This window comes from Arthroderma uncinatum (assembly GCF_011692745.1).
Source record: "Arthroderma uncinatum strain CBS 119779 chromosome Unknown scaffold2, whole genome shotgun sequence".
In the NCBI taxonomy this organism is placed as follows: Eukaryota; Fungi; Ascomycota; class Eurotiomycetes; order Onygenales; family Arthrodermataceae; genus Arthroderma; species Arthroderma uncinatum.
The window spans coordinates 2941659-2957519 of record NW_022983864.1 but is presented as its reverse complement, the minus strand read 5'-3'; the positions used below and the strand labels follow the sequence as shown (position 1 = coordinate 2957519).

The window sequence follows — 15861 nt, the reverse complement described above, 5'->3', positions numbered from 1 at the left end:
TCTTGGCCTCTTTCACAATTTATGTATGTTCTTCCTATTCTTTTTTCTTTCCCTCTGTCATGAGCAATCCATCGGGATGTCAGTGTTGGAGCAGAATTTGTTCCTACCAATCCCGTTCGTGGACTTTGGTGTTTTGTTCTTTGCTTTTTGCCAGCGTTTGAGTACATAACTACTACATAGTGGGAATGATAGCACTAGCCAATTACCTATCAAATCAATATACAATCCGAATATATAAGGCATTACTGGTTAAATGGCTGAGTTATTACAATCTGAGTCTAGAGAAACGCCTATATAAACAAATCAAAATTCATGTCGTCAAAGGTCCTTTCAGCCCCAAACGCCGGAGCAGAGAAAGGAAAGGGTATTCTAATTCTACTAATACAGGTAAAAGGTAACCAACGTTTATGGTGCTCGACTTGATCCTCCAGAGTATGGCTTCATATGGGATCCAGCGGCATAATGTATCCCGCACTCATATCACCATCCCTTGCTCTCCCTTTACTTTTGCTTCGTCTTCTTGCTGCCTTAGCCGTTCCATCTCTTTCTCAAAGGCTAGGTAGTCTCCCTGGAATGCTCCCCTAACCGGCTCTTTTCTAAGCTCCCAGACATCCTCACTGCTAGGACCAGTCTTGTACTTAATAGATTTCCTCCGATACCTATCAGATATGGCCTTTTCCCTTTCCTCATCAGGTAAACTCTTCGAGCGCATACAGAACCAAAAGTCTGACCAGTGCTCGCTGCATGACCGGAGTTCACCGTATCGATAGACATTTACCCACTGGCCTCCGAAGGATTGGCAGAAATATGCGTAGTCGAAGGCGGACCGACAGGACATGGTTTTTGGGTAGAGGGACTCCGACTGGAATTGCGTAGATGGCGATTTCCCATCCATGGATTGTGAAGGTAATGGCTTGGAGGTTCGGGATTTAGGGGTAGACGGCGCATTGCTCTCAGTGGAGGCGGTGGAAGAGGAGGTGTTTAACGACTTTAGTAGCTCGTTCAGCTCGGCATCTGCAAGCTCGTCGCGACTTAGAGGTTTCTGAGGCCGCGGTGGTGTAGGATTTTCTGGCGAATTGCCGGAGGGAAATGAGCTCGCATTGTTCGCCACGGGAGGAGAGGGCTCTGATTTCTGTGGCTGCTCAGCCGGAGCCGGAGCACTACTCCATAGCCAGCCCATTGTGTATCTCGTACCCTGCGTTCGGTTCAGAGAAGGTGAATTGCCCATCACTTCATCCAACGAGAACGGAAGAAGTTCTGATAGAGAGGAATATCACGTGACACTATCTAGCTCGGCCAAAATATGCACGTCATGTTGCTTTTTTACTCCAAGAAACTACAAACAAGCTTGCAAGATGGCCGTTCCATGGCCCAATGCTTAATTCCGCGCTTTCGTTGGGCATGCGAAGCTCCGAATCGCTTTTATACTTGCGTACAATATGATTCCAATATCCCGCAGGCTACTCCCTAGGCAAGCCCTTTGGAGGGGTCAACTTTTGGGTGTAGCAGGTAGACGACACCGGGTTTATAGGGGCATATGTCAGGCTTCTGCAGCGGAACCACATAGAGCTGGCTATATCGAAAGAGAGCCGAATGAAGCACTTATCTTTATCAGTAGTAGGTCGATACCGTTACCGACACGTAAAGCTGTGGCATTGCGAGAAATACTAAAAACGCCCTAGATGTGCTTCCGGTTCATTTGAGCTGGATATCTTCGATTCCGTACATAAGCCCCAATGCAATTGTTTTACAGCGGCTGGAGAAGCTTGCAACCAAAGGCGTTGAGCTTACAGGCTCCGAGACAGTTGTTGAGAGGGTTCTACCAAGTGAAATGCACTCAAGGATTACCCAGGTTATTCCACGTCTTACTGAAGGTGGTGCCTTTGTCAAAGTAGCTCATGACTCCGATACCACGAACTCGGACGTCATCAATGCCATAACCCGCCATTTAGACGAGAACCCCGTAAATCCGTGGTTTAGATTCTTCAGATCTGCCAGCGCTGCTCTTGTGCGCGGACGTCCATGGGTGGAGGACTTATCTTACCGCTTTCCCAGCTCAAGGGTCAAGATCGAATTCCTTCCTGCGTCATCAGATGTACCAGCGGCGGAACTAACTCAAGAGTCCCTCTATTCACTTACCAGGACATATGGCAAGCTGACCGATATCATCTCGCAGCCCGCGGAGTCAAAGGTTGTACCTAGATATGCCTTGGTTGACTTTTCCCTTCCGGTGTGCGCCATAATGGCAAAAAACTGTCTTCATGGGTTTAAGATTTCTCCAGAAGATGGTGGAGGAAAGGGAGGGACGATACTGCAGTTTAGCTATGAGCGAAAAATAAAGGCACATTGGATAAGAGATTGGTTTTTTAACCATCCTCGAATTATGCTACCCATTCTTGCCGCTATCCTGGCTGCAATTACAGTCGCCATTTTTGACCCCATACGGACATTTTTCATCAGGATTAAGATATCCCCTCCGCTACAGCTACAGGACAACAGATTATGGATGTGGCTTCAGAGGCAAGCTACAAAGGCAAATTCGTTGTTCTCTCTCCACCGTGACCAATTCCACGAATCCAAAGGCCTCAATGAAATATGGGAAGATAGGAAAGAGGATGCTCAGCAAATACAGAATTGGCTCGTGGAAGGGAATGATACTTTTATCGTTGTGCATGGACCACGAGGCTTGGGAAAGAAAGAATTCGTTCTAGGTGAAACCCTGAAGAATTACAAGAACAAACTTGTGATCGACTGCAAGCCCATCCAGGAGGCCCGGGGTGATAGCACCATGATAGCAGCGGCTGCAGCTGAAGTTGGCTATCGACCGATCTTCTCTTGGATGAACAGTGTTAGCAGTGTAGTTGATGTTGCAACTCAAAGCGCTATTGGTACCAAAGCTGGCCTCTCTGAAACCGTGGATACTCAGCTTGGTAACATATTGCAGAATACCGCCAAGGCATTGAAAAAGGTAGCACTGGATGGAAGGAGAAAGGGCGACAAGGACGGACACTTGAACGATGATGAATGGCTAGAGGCAAACCCTACTCGTCGACCAGTTGTCGTTATCGATAACTTCCTCCATAAAAGTAAGGACAACCAAATGGTATACGACAAACTTGCGGAATGGGCAGCAGCATTGATATACACTAACATCGCACACGTGGTTTTTCTCACCTCGGACCTTTCATATTCCAAAACGTTGAGCCAGGCGTTGCCAAATCAAGTCTTCCACCAAGTTTCGTTTACCGACTGCAAACCTGAGGTTGCCAAACGATTCGTTCTAAGCCATGTATCTGGGGAAGAGGGCTCTAAGGGCGTGGACTACACAGATGAAGGGTATAATAAGGAGCTCAGTGAATGCATCAAGCGACTAGGGGGCCGTTTGACAGACCTTGAGTTCTTTGCACGTATGATAGCCAGAGGTCTGAGTCCAAATAGTAAGTTGCCCACCCCTACCCCAAAACTATCTCTCCTACATATTGTTGTTGCTAACGACTTGGCAGCCGCTATCCAACAAATAGTACATCAATCGGCCGCGGAAATCCTCAAATTATTCATTACGGAGGCTGACTCCAGTTCCCGGGGTTGGACCCCTGAACAGGCATGGTACTTAATAAAAAATCTAGGGACAGCCAAGGCTCAGACAGGAAAACTTGCCAACCCTGACGAAGAAGACGAAGCAAGTATTCGGTACAGTGATATAATTCTCTCTGATCTTTTCAAGAAGGACGGTGAAAATACCCTTCGTGCTCTTGAAAAAGCCGAACTCATCGTTGTTATTTCGAAAAACGGTCGGCCTTCAATCATCAAGCCAGGAAAGCCTGTGCTCGCAGCAGCCTTCAGCGAGTTGGTTGAAGACGAGGTGTTGAAAAGTAGGCTTGACTTGGGAATTCTGAGCCAATTGATTAACATGGAAAATCAGACCATTAATAAAGTCGAAGATGAACTGAAAGTTCTGGGATCTTTGTCGAAAGAGCCCAGCGAGGCGAGGAGAAGAATTAAATGGCTACTGGCCAAATTGGCCCTAAGTCAAGCAAAGGTCGACCAATACGAGATGGAAAGTGCGCAGTTAAAGCTGATTTTGAAAACGGAATTTTAGAAGAGATGGATGAATCCATTACACACATTTTGACATGTATTTTTTTTTTATTGTTTATTTTTACTGCAAGTTCTACAAAGCCATTCTTTTCCTTTTTTCTTTGTTTTTTTTAAATATGTCAATAGGACTCTGTACAAATTAAGAACCTACTTCGTAAACAGGAGACGTATTAAGATATCATATCTCTATCATAAAATGGCGTACCGTCAATAGTACTGTTTCAAATGTTGGGGGTATAAAGGTATCATTATCAGGGCATATGAAAATTTTCGAGGAATGAAAGTATTAAAAAGGTGGTAGAAAGGCGGATAGTTATTCAGAAGAGAAAAGGGGGGCGATGAAAACATGACTAAGGCATGTCAAATAATTTATTAACTATACAAAAGGTATCAAGAATGGCATTAACTGCGGGTCACATTTGGCTAGGGAACTCGTCTAAGTAGCTTTGGGCGCTCTAGTGGGCGCTCCAGTGGGCGCATCAGTCGTGTCATTTGGTACTTCTCGTGGCTGCTCTGGGTACACATGTTGTTCATGTGAAGTATTTGGTTGAGCGGGCTGAGATTGGTGTGGGATCGGAGAAACGTTTCCAGAAGTTGGCGAGACAGCCTGCCCTGGCTGCTCAAATAGTGCGGTGTTGCCGCTGTGGGCTATTGTTGGGAGAGGCTGGTATGGCGCTGGGACTGGCAGGGGTTCATACTGCGTTTCTCCCTGTGGTGCGCCTGGCTGTTGCTCCGTCGATTGAGTATTTAGCTGCTGCTCTGTATGTTGATTGTCTAGCTGCCGGCTAACCTGCTGTTCTGTTTGCAGAGGTAATGACTGTGGGCCATTCTGCTGAGGGAGCGGCGCCATCACCCCTGGTACCGGGGGCTGTTCTGCCATCTGCTGAGGGAGCGGTGCCATAACCCCGGGTACTGTGGGCTGTTGCTCAGTAGGTCGGGGGTCGGTTGCAAGGGGAGGCGCTGCCCCAAGAATTGGAGGGTAACCTCTGCTAAACCCATATTTCAACCAGAGAGTTAATTTCGCAGTAAAAGACATGGACTTCCAATTGCTTGCCAGTACATCCTGTTCTACCTTCGGCTTCGGTCTGTACCCCCGATGCATGCATATGATGAACAAGCAGGATAGGAGTGGGCATAGGCAAGCAAATGACTTGGGCAACCCTCTGCTTGCGCCACGGCCAAGCATGAGATTTCTGAATCTAACAGCGCTCTCGATCATCCCGATAATGAAGAAGAGGCCGAACCACGAGAAAGCGATAATAAGGGCTAGTGCAAGACTAGAAGCCCAATAAGTTGATCTGCCGCAGGAGTACGGGTACCTATCGCAGTAATAGTCGTAACTGGAGCCAGAGCCAGAGCCAGAGCTAGATGACCCAGACCCTGAACTAGACCCTGAGCTATACTCACAGTACCTGATCGCCCTGGGAGTATTGCTGGCCTCCGCGCTGCTTACAACGTCAGATGGAAGATCTGTGGGGTTCAAAAGGGCCATTGTAGTCGTATATCGATATGTCGTCCGTCTATATGCGTAAGAGTCCGTCGACGTAGATGTCGTTGTCAGGGTTGGAGTAATCTGGCTCTCAATGCCAGATGGAATTGAGATGTACGCGGCAGTCGTAATGGTGCTCGGTCCAGATGTTATCGAGCACGATGAAGGGTAGGTATATGTGAGGGGGATGTAGTAATTAACTGTGTTCGATCGATAACTGTAGGATGAGCTTGTTCCCTGGCCGGCTTCGAGTCCGATCTGGAGGGTGGTCATATCATCATAGCCAGTTGTCGTGATTGTAGTTGTGGCCCGGGGAGAAGTAACCGTTGGTACCACTGGTATCGTCTCGGTATATTCCCTGGCGGAGTACGTTGCATGAGTATACGTACGGGCTGGTATCGTGGTTGTAGTGACTTCAAAGTATTGGGTAATTGTCCATGGAGGCGCGAAGGCCTGGGCACTGCCGAGGGCCTGAAGGAGAGCGCAAACGCGCAGGAACCGCAGGCTCGCCATATTGCAACGAAGCCAACAAAGGGTGAAATCACTGTCAGTTGTCGATATGAGAGAAAGGCAGAGAGACGGAGGGCGCAGCGCCAGATAAAGTACTCTCCGTAGCCGTTAGGTAGAGTGGGCACGCGCCCTCTGACTCTTGCGCCTGCAGCTAGCCCATGTTGTTTGCCTCTTTAGCCCTTGTCCTGATTCATTCTGTCCTCCGTACGTAAAAATAGCCCTGCATTATCTGACTCGGGGTATCACAACCGGGATAGGTGCAGCCAAGCGCGACTAGGACCTCTGAAGGAGCAAATGCTACTCCAGATCCAGCCTAGATCAGGTCAAGGACCCTCCGTAGGACCAACCACGGGCGTAGCCGATGCCCTTGGGCACCCATATATGTGGTCTGCGTTAAGAGCAAGCTTTGTCAAGCGAACTTGAGGCTCTGGAAATGAGAGTGTGAGACATCCAGGTGGAGAGAGTGTCTCTGTGATTCGTTAGCTCGGCCTGAACAGCTGCAGGTAACAGTTGGATGTCACCTTAGTGCCTCCGCCGTAAGCCTTTAGCATCACTTTTTGCCCCCCTGGTGGCTGTTGGCGTGGTGGTATGTCGGCGGTTCGGGGCGTTGGACTCAGGGGCATGTTTTCTCTCTCTTTTTCTTTTCCATGTCACGCGAAAAGCATAAAAACTAGGGCTTCCCTTGGCACGTGAAAGGCACCGCTTATGTCATCTATATGATCATGTGATACTCTTACCTAAGCGAGAGCTTCCGCGGCTGGTGCCTTTTTCAGCTCTCTTCGACGTACTTCCTGTGGAAAGAAAGGAGCAGCTCACAGAAAATGGAGAGCGACACCATATCTTTACCGCAGCTCGCTATAGATGCTCTCAGGGAGCTGTCGGAACACCTGAGCTTCTGGAGTGTGGTCGGAGCCTTGGCCGTGATATGCATTTTAACACGAATATCGACCCAGATCACCAGCTTACCCGCACTTAGAACGAGATATCAGGATGGGCCAGTATCCCCGAACAAGGTTCCCTATTGGCTCCCTTACATTGGCCATTGGTTCTCCCTGGGATTCTTCCGTAACAGACTACTGTTCAATGCTCGGTTTGTTCAATCTTTGATCTCCATACTTTTTCAATCCTGTTATCTCTTTACCGTAGGGCAATTATTAACCTATTCGCCAGATTACCCGAACATGGAGCTGCGTTCAACTTCTATTGCTGGGGCAGGCAGCATGTGGTCCTTACGACCCCATCAATGATCAAAGCCTTGTTCAAGCAGCGCCAGTCTACTTCAGTTGAGCCATGCATCAATTACTTGATGGATAATGCGTTTGGGTCAAGTAGGAGGATGCGCAAGTCTGGACGGAAGGGCACTTGCCATGGCGAATCAGCAGAGTGGGTAAAGCTCCTGACAGAGGAACCATATCTAGATGACCTTTCTTCCTTGCTGGTAAAGGAAGTTGAGCGAGCCACCCCTGCACTTGTCTCGTTCACCTCTAGTGTTGTTGACCAGTACCAGTGGGAAAGGATAAGTGGAGTGACTGTCAAAAATGAGAAAAATGGCGAAAGAGTATGCGAAACCAAACTATACTCTTTGATTGGAGGGTTTGTTGGATCAATCTCTGTTAATTTGTTGATGGGGAAGACTCTACTTGACGTTTACCCGAACGTTCTACCCGACCTTTCGATATTCAATAGCAAATTCAATGCTATGCTGCTTGGGATCCAACGGTGGATCCCATTCCCCGGTCTTGTCAATGCCTATCTCGCTCGACGCCGCCTTCTAGTCTGTCTAACTGTCCACAATGCTGCTTTTAGCCAGCTAGAAAACGGGCAGGAACCCCAAGTTGTTTGGCGGGATATGGATGATGTTTCTCCGGCGGTCCAGGCCCGGATGCGTACACGCATCAAGGGAGGCTACTCTGCTGAATATGCCGCATCAGAAGACTTATCTTTACTCTGGGCAATTACCTTGAGAGCGAACGCTTTGATATTCTGGAATCTTGTGCATATCTTGGCTGATGCCAAATTACACGCGGAGATCCTGAGCGAAATTGCTCCCTACGCGAAACTTATACGCTTGGATCCTAGCGAGACAGGGTTTGGCTTGCCAGAACCGCCGCGAGTATCTTTGGATATTCATAAGCTCGTTGGATCTTGTCCTTTACTCATAGCTACGCAAAAAGAGACCAGTCGACTCTATTCCTCCCCTTTCACCTACCGAAAAGTCACATCCGATATCAACCTCACTGAGTCCGACGACGACGCATCTCTCGCGTCCAGAGAACCCCAGACCTATCGTCTATCTGACGGCGATTACGTCGTCATACCGCACTCACTGCGAAATAGGGACCCGCTTTACTGCGAGTCACCAGACAAATTTGATCCACGACGACACCTAGACAAATCTACACCGGAGACTAATGAGGCCGTGGATGGAAAAGATCAAACACTATCATCGAAATCACAGGAAGAAAAGAAGTCCTCGCAGGATGCATCAGACGGAACGGATAATTATTCAGCGGGATGGGATGATCCCGCTTCCACATGCTATAAACAGGAGCAAAGGAAAGCAATTGCCATTTTAGCTGCGATTTTGGTGACATGGGACATTGAGCCTGCAAACGGAAAGGGCTGGAAAGTGCCTAGTCGAAGGAGTGGAAGTTTGGTGGATGAACCCAAGGATGTACAGGTTAAGCTCAAGATGAAAGCCTAGCCTTGTATATATTTACTATTCGAGACCATGTTGTAATAATAACTTCCTTCTTAGCGCTTATCTCCGACAATTTTATCTTATCTCCAAAGAACTCTAAAAGTGTGATGACTAAGAATCGCGACCGCGACACGCTCTATGCGAGTTGAATTTCAATTAAAGAAGAGAAGACACCACGACCATTAAAATCACTACTTGACAGGCTGAGGTCTACGCCTTATGTTGTGATCGTTCGTTATCGCTCTTCATTGATCGTAACCTAAATTTATATCCTCCTTATCGAAGCTCCCATGGCTCCAGATGGCAACACTTTGCGAGGAAGGCCAGCTCGTATGTTACTAAAACCACTCCCTCAAATCTAATATAGCTTTATTTCAGTAAAAATATTAATGGGTTTGAGCATCAGATACTCCCGGAACCACCGTTATAGCCTATACACCGAACGGCCGACAAGTAATTACTGGCGGGTCCAACTCAGCAATCCGAGTATTCTCAGTCGGCGAGCATGGCGAACCGAAAACAATCGATGAGGGTGTGGAAAGCCATTTGGCAATCGCGGCAACTGTGCGTTACCAGCTTACTTTGCTTTTGCTTTTTAAGACTTTCGAACCATCGCATTGGCATGTCTAACGAACTTCATAGAACCAATCCATAATATTGGGATCCGAAGATGGCACTGTATGGCTTTACAAGCTGCACGAAGGCACAATGGATAAGCCTTTGGTTCGATGTACCCTACCGGTCCGTGACGTAGCTCTCTCGAAAGACGAGGAATGGGTTGCGGTTGCTAGTGAGTAAGTCTAGCAAATCATTACACCATTGACATCAACATTCGGAATTTTACTGATTTGTTTACCTTTAATTAGTGAACTCACCGTCAAAATTGTGAATATCAACGATATTACCGAAGTGAAGTATTTACGAGATCAGGCCAAGGGAGCTAAACATGTAACTTTTGACCCAAGTGGTCGTTACGTCACAGTTTCCTGTTCAGACGGCATAATATATATCTACTCGTTCACCGAGGCGGAGCCTACGTTACTGCAAAAACTCGATGGAGTGATTCGACGGCTTGAAACGGACCATGAAGCGACGTCAAGCGCAGTTTGGCATCCGGACGGAACCGCATTCGCTGCGGTAGAGGCAACTCGGGATATCACGGTGATATCAAGTAGAGATTGGACTAAACAGAAGAAATTCTCCGATGGACATAATGGAGATATCACCTGTCTTGCTTGGTCTCCCAATGGTGCACTACTTGCGAGCGCAGGAGCAGATCGAAAGGTCCTCCTATGGGAAACTAGAACCCAGAAAGTGATAAAGTCCTTTGATATCCCGAATGTTCTCAATTTTTGCTGGCATCCCACTCAAAATTCCGCGGCCTTTACCACTTCAGATGGAGAATTGTTTATTTACGATGATTTTGTGCCATCAGATCACCGCCCGCTACTATTAAAGACGTTAGAGGTGGCGCCGCTGCTCTCGATCGGGTCCAGTGAAGGAGTTGCAATCTCTCACAGACCACAAAAAAACCTTGTGAGCAATAATGCCGGAAGCAGACACAGAGGAGGCACCCCGGATTCTCTCGATGATATACTAGGACCAGCAGATGACGAGGACGACTTTGTCGAAGATGACGATGGCGCCGGTTACACTGAAGACATTAATGGACATGGGAAGAGGGCAAATACTCATATGGAGGAGCTATTCGGCCATGATAGCAAACGGAGACCAACAGTTCCTTGGAAGACCATTGCACATGAGCCATTTCAGCCAGGCAGTACACCCTGGAGAGGTAGTAGGAGGTACCTTGGTAAGTCCCAATATACCCAGCTCTACCATGGTATGTTCTAATAAAGCATACAGCCTTGAATCTCATAGGGTTTGTATGGACAGTTGATCAAGACACGCACAATACTGTCACTGTTGAATTCTATGATCGAGAGAGGTACCGTGATTTCCATTTCACAGACCCTTATCTCTATGATAAAGCGTGCTTAAGTATGCAGACCCCCCTTTTTTCTAAAAAATAAAGAAGAAGGACTTGAATATTAACATAATTGTCTATCATAGATGAAAAGGGGACGCTATTCTCGTGCCAACCGACATCGGGCAGCGCAGCAATGGTATTTTACCGGCCACATGAGTCCTGGACTACAAGAGCGGACTGGCGGACTGAACTCCCAGAAGGTGAAAAGATTACAGGTATGGCTATGCCTTATGCAACACTGTACTTGCATGCGTTTACTAACATTAAAAATATGTAGCCATCGCACTAAGCAGCTCCTATATTACAGTCACTACATCTACAGATTATGTTCGAATTTATACCCTTTTCGGGACCCCATATCGAGTCTTCCGACAAAAGAGCCAGACAGTAACCTGCGCTGCCTGGAGGGACTACATATTTACCGTTGGTAACGGTCCTGCTGGTAGTGACGGAGTGGCACACCTGAAATACTCCATTGAAAATGTTCGACGGGACGAGATTTGCCAAAACGAAGACACGGTTGCACTGGCAGGAGGTACACAACTGAAAAGCGTTTTTTTTTCAGACAAGGGTGTATGTATACCACTCCTAGGATACCTTGTAATCCACCGTTGACTAACATGGGTGACTCAGGACCCCTGCATATACGACAGCTCAGGTACTCTCCTTGTCTTACAACACTGGCGCAAACCGGGACAAGCCCGTTGGGTACCGCTACTTGACACCAAGCTGCTTGAGCGTGTTGCAAGTGGTCGGAAGGAAGAAACCTATTGGCCTGTTGCAGTAGCGCAAGATGTATTCCACTGCATTATCCTCAAGGGTGGAGATAAATACCCCTACTTCCCTCGACCACTGCTCACCGAGTTCGAATTTCAAATTCCAATATCCTCAATCGTGTCGAAAGATAAAGTCAATATAGATGGAGACGCCGAAATGGACGATGCGGAGGAAATCGCCAGAACTAGTAACAAGAAGTTGCAGGAATCCCTTGTCAGAACCAACCTGGACTTCACCCTTTTGGAAGACCGCATTGCCGCTTCTGAAATTGGCGCAGCTGGTGAAACTGAGCTGAGGCGGAAGGCTGTCGATATCGACAAGATTCTCCTACAGCTGCTTGCTGTTGAGTGCCGAGAGGGCGAGGAAAGGGGTATGAAAGCCCTGGAACTCGTCACTATGCTTCGAGACCGCTCAGGGAAGATGCTAGATGCTGCCAGCAAGATTGCCCAGAGGTACCAGAGGTCTATCCTTGACGACAAGATCAGGGCAATCGCCGAGAAACGGCTGATGGGCGAGGACGATGACGATGACATCACCGGGGATAATGACGATATATAGTTAAGCGGGCCTTTTTTGTTTATTATCTATGAGTTGGTAGATACATGACATTATTTGCTACTTTTTCTCACATTGAAAGCGAAGAGAAGCAAACGATTCTTCCCTCTATCCTCCGTCCACTTCACTTTAGTTTATATAAATTACCTACATCGCGAGCTTCGGCCATGTGTTAGCCTGAGCCAATCACTGACTTCTCTTATCGCGATAGCTTAAGCTTCAACTTCTTTTTTTATCCTGCCTGGTATTCTTAAGACTCTTCCTTTTGCCCTCCCTCAGTGGCATATTCTTCTAGACAAAACATATCTCCTTAAGCTGGCTGGCTCTCCGGAATACATGGAATGCATGCCGCTCCCTGCTGATAATGGCTAAGCACCTCGCGCATCAAATCGCCTTCCCGCCATCGCTCAAGCCAAAAGCACCCCAGCTCAGCCGGTGCATCCCTAGAGTCTCGTCGCAAGCCGGCTTGCCTGCTCATCTGGGGCAAAGAGCCACTCGTCGGAGCCATGAACCGTTCTCCCATAATCGTTCGCTAGCCCAGCTTTCGCCCATACAGCCTGATGGGCCGTGGCTCACAGTCTCCTCATCGTACTTCTCACAGACAAACCAGGTCGCTCTAAACGGTGGACCACACGGAGATGGAGATCATAAACCGCCGGATGAAAGAATAATTAAGCTAGGAAAGAGTATGTTACGAAGCTGGGGATAATAGATTGAACAAAAGAAGGAACATGATGCTAACGCCATATATGTATAGCTCTTCGTACCCTCTCCAAGCAGCTACCAACCATCCTCGTCCACGCACTCCCACAAGAGATCCTGTCACCAAGCATATCACTCCATTTATTCCCATCTACGCATCCACATCTTCCCACCGTCCGAGGCAGAGTTCCATATCGAGCAGCGTTATGGACTGCACCCGTGGCATGGGGCAGCGTCCCTATTATCGGGAACGTCAATCTACGAATAGTGAGCGAGCGGGTGGTCCCAACCGGTATTGCTAATGAAAATGGCAGAGGAGACAGTCCAGGAGGCGAAAAGCTCGTCGTACGTTGGGTTACTGAAGGTGGGAGCAATGAAGGGAGACCGGCTACCAAAGTTGGCCGCGGTTCAGAGGCGGATGACTATATCACGCCAGGCCAGACTCAAGGAGAACAGGGCACAAATAAAGAGAGTCCGGTCTCTTCGTCTTCGTCCTCGAATGGGATAAATAGAGGACTCAGTGTGTTGCTAGGCGGAGAAATGCCTATATTCAAACTCGGCAAAGAGGAGCAGTTTACAGGTTTATTTATTTTCACATTTGATGAAGAAGGCCGGATAGCTACACATACGATCGAGCACGCTGATGAGGGTAATGGATGGGATCGGACAGCAAAAGTGGTGACTCTAACAGATTGGCTTCTTGGAAAGGCAAAAGGCAGTGCATCCGGAGAAATCGTTCCTCCCCAGCCTGCGTTTGCCTCTGGGAGGATCAGGGAAAACCGCGGTACACGATATCGTTTTGGCCCGTTCGAGATATGACGTGGACATCGGATGCTCTATAGCGTGAGGGCTCATAGGTGCTATACTATGAGTCTCCATAGCCGGCTCTTTTTCTTGAATATACCTCTTTGCCTATCTTAAAGTCAATTGCCTGGAGTTAACGGTGTTTACGAAGATTGTGTGAGGAAAGCAATGGTAGAGTGGAGGCTTGGATTGGCTACATTGATAAGCCACCGTCGTTCTATGATTTTGATGATACCTTGATGTTTTTGCTTCTGGCCGTTGATCGTTATATCCATTTTCCCATTATTTTGCTTTCTAGCGAAGAGCTTTCAGCTTAATCTTCCTTCTCTTGTTCCCTTTCTGTATATTACGCAGTCTCAATCTCCGATCAAATATCGAGGAGGATTAGAATAAATAGGGGAAATCTCAACTCACTTCAATTTAATCACATTCTATAAATTTCATGATAATATACATATAGTGTAAACCAGAGCCTGCAAATGTATCCAACCGAAAGTCATCCAATTAAATTATCCATATTTCCCATTTGATCCTTTAATTCCTCCTAGATAGAACGGGTGACTTCAATAGCCCAAATGCAATTGCACAAACACCTAACATCGCAACTGCACCAGTTTTATATGCAACCTCTCTACCTCCCCACCAGAACAAAGAACAAAACAAAATCGGCCCAGTTGCACGGCCAGCTTGGCCCCAGCTCCTAAGGCGACCCAAGGAAGCACCACGTTCAGCCTCACGGGCTTCCAAGCTACCCAGGCTGTTCAGTCCAGTAACAACGGTTGCGCTAGTTACCGCGAGTAGGCAGCCTGCTGCATACAAGCCAGAGATTGTCGTGATATGGGCCAGTAAGGCAAATGACAGAGCGCATGCCACGAGGCCTATGCGAATGGTGAAGAGCGGTTCAAGCCGGCGTGTTACTCCGCCCTGTATGACCGATGCTAGTAAACCCATGACTGATAATAGGCGGCCATTTAAAGCAGAGGGACTGGCCCCACCAGTATTTGCTGCAAATGAAGTCTCATAGAGGGTAGCTGTAATAAAAGGGAGGGAGAATTCCAGTCCGGAAAATGGGAGGACGAATAAGAAGTGCGTTATATTCAGCAGAGCAGGGTTATTAGTATATCCCTTAGATATCTCTTCAGATGGGTCTTTAGTGCCGGTTTGGCCATGGTCCTTCTTCTCGCTGTTATTATCAGACGCAGATGGCTTGTAATCCTCTGATATCAGCCTCGGGTGTGTTTCTGGCAGGCAGAAATAGATGTAAATCGTCTCCGTGACAATCAGCAACAAGGAGCATCCTGCAGCCGTGGCAAACGGATTTGCTGCAAAGGTAGTGATATTGCTCAACGCTGCACCAATTGCAGGTCCAATGGTAAACGCAACGCTGAAGCAAGCTCCTACCAGGGCCATCGTCGAGCTCCGCTGGCTAGGATCACTAATATCCGTCGCAATGGCATTTGCCATCTGAATGTTTCCTTCGCTTAGCCCACCCACTATCCTACTTCCAAGGAACGTTCGGAAATCCGTAGCAGCAACCCATAATGCAACACTTGCTATGTTTCCAGTCATGGACCATAGAAGTGCGGTTCGACGACCATGTTTATCTGATATAGAGCCTATGATGGGAGCAGCAACAGCCTGGAGGAACGAGAAGATAGACCCCAGTGCGCCACCGAGAAGCACGACATCATATTTCGAGTCAATTGGCTTGAAAAACGAGTTCTTATATGCGTTTAAGTAATGGAGGATGCGGTTTAGGAGAGATGTTGGAGATGGGTCGTTTTCAAGATAGAATCTTATAAGGGACGGGAATAGCGGAAGGATGAATGTGAATGATATCTATACTCGAGACCACCGCGTTAGACGCTGCATTCAGACAACATGCTAGAAGCGAGGAGAGGATCATGTTCACTGCATATACTTACTAGGTCAAGTAAAAGAGAAGTAAAGAGAACAGTGAGTATCTTCTTCCTCTGTGTATTTGACACTCTGGAAGCCATGATCGCCTATGATATGTAATAAGAGCAACCTTCAAAGCAGGTCCTTAAAAAGTGCTCATCAAAATCCGTGGACTTTTACGTGGTGATATGCAGCAAGGCTATTGATGATGCTGCGATATCAACTCAGCCACTACCTACGTCAGTTCATACAATGTTATGCCGCGCGCTTAGATAAAATAATCGCGGGTCCTAAATAGGCTAGCTCGTCTAGTTAAATAACTAACTAACCTCCTCT

General features: G+C 47.6%; 5 protein-coding genes across 5 annotated transcripts; 3 read left to right on the top strand and 2 right to left on the bottom strand.

Moving 5' to 3' along the window:
• Positions 1–475: 475 nt before the first annotated feature.
• Positions 476–1180, bottom strand: GIQ15_02871 (uncharacterized protein; the record flags this gene model as incomplete). The annotated part of the gene is made up of 1 exon (XM_033550288.1): positions 476–1180. The coding sequence occupies one exon, from the start codon at positions 1178–1180 to the stop codon at positions 476–478; it is 705 nt and encodes a 234-aa protein (XP_033407449.1).
• Positions 1181–1831: 651 nt separating this feature from the next.
• On the top strand, positions 1832–4099 carry GIQ15_02870 (uncharacterized protein; the record flags this gene model as incomplete). Its single annotated transcript, XM_033550287.1, has 1 exon — positions 1832–4099. The coding sequence occupies one exon, from the start codon at positions 1832–1834 to the stop codon at positions 4097–4099; it is 2268 nt and encodes a 755-aa protein (XP_033407448.1).
• Positions 4100–4534: 435 nt separating this feature from the next.
• Positions 4535–6100, bottom strand: GIQ15_02869 (uncharacterized protein; the record flags this gene model as incomplete). Its single annotated transcript, XM_033550286.1, has 1 exon — positions 4535–6100. The coding sequence occupies one exon, from the start codon at positions 6098–6100 to the stop codon at positions 4535–4537; it is 1566 nt and encodes a 521-aa protein (XP_033407447.1).
• A 1240-nt stretch (positions 6101–7340) lies between these two features.
• Positions 7341–8801, top strand: GIQ15_02868 (uncharacterized protein; the record flags this gene model as incomplete). The annotated part of the gene is made up of 1 exon (XM_033550285.1): positions 7341–8801. The coding sequence occupies one exon, from the start codon at positions 7341–7343 to the stop codon at positions 8799–8801; it is 1461 nt and encodes a 486-aa protein (XP_033407446.1).
• Positions 8802–9088: 287 nt separating this feature from the next.
• GIQ15_02867 (minichromosome loss protein 1) lies at positions 9089–12123 on the top strand (the record flags this gene model as incomplete). Its single annotated transcript, XM_033550284.1, has 8 exons — positions 9089–9128; positions 9205–9362; positions 9441–9592; positions 9665–10611; positions 10665–10799; positions 10872–11003; positions 11066–11361; positions 11422–12123. 8 exons carry the CDS (start codon positions 9089–9091, stop codon positions 12121–12123), a joined length of 2562 nt encoding a protein of 853 aa, XP_033407445.1.
• Between the last annotated feature and the right edge of the window lie 3738 nt (positions 12124–15861).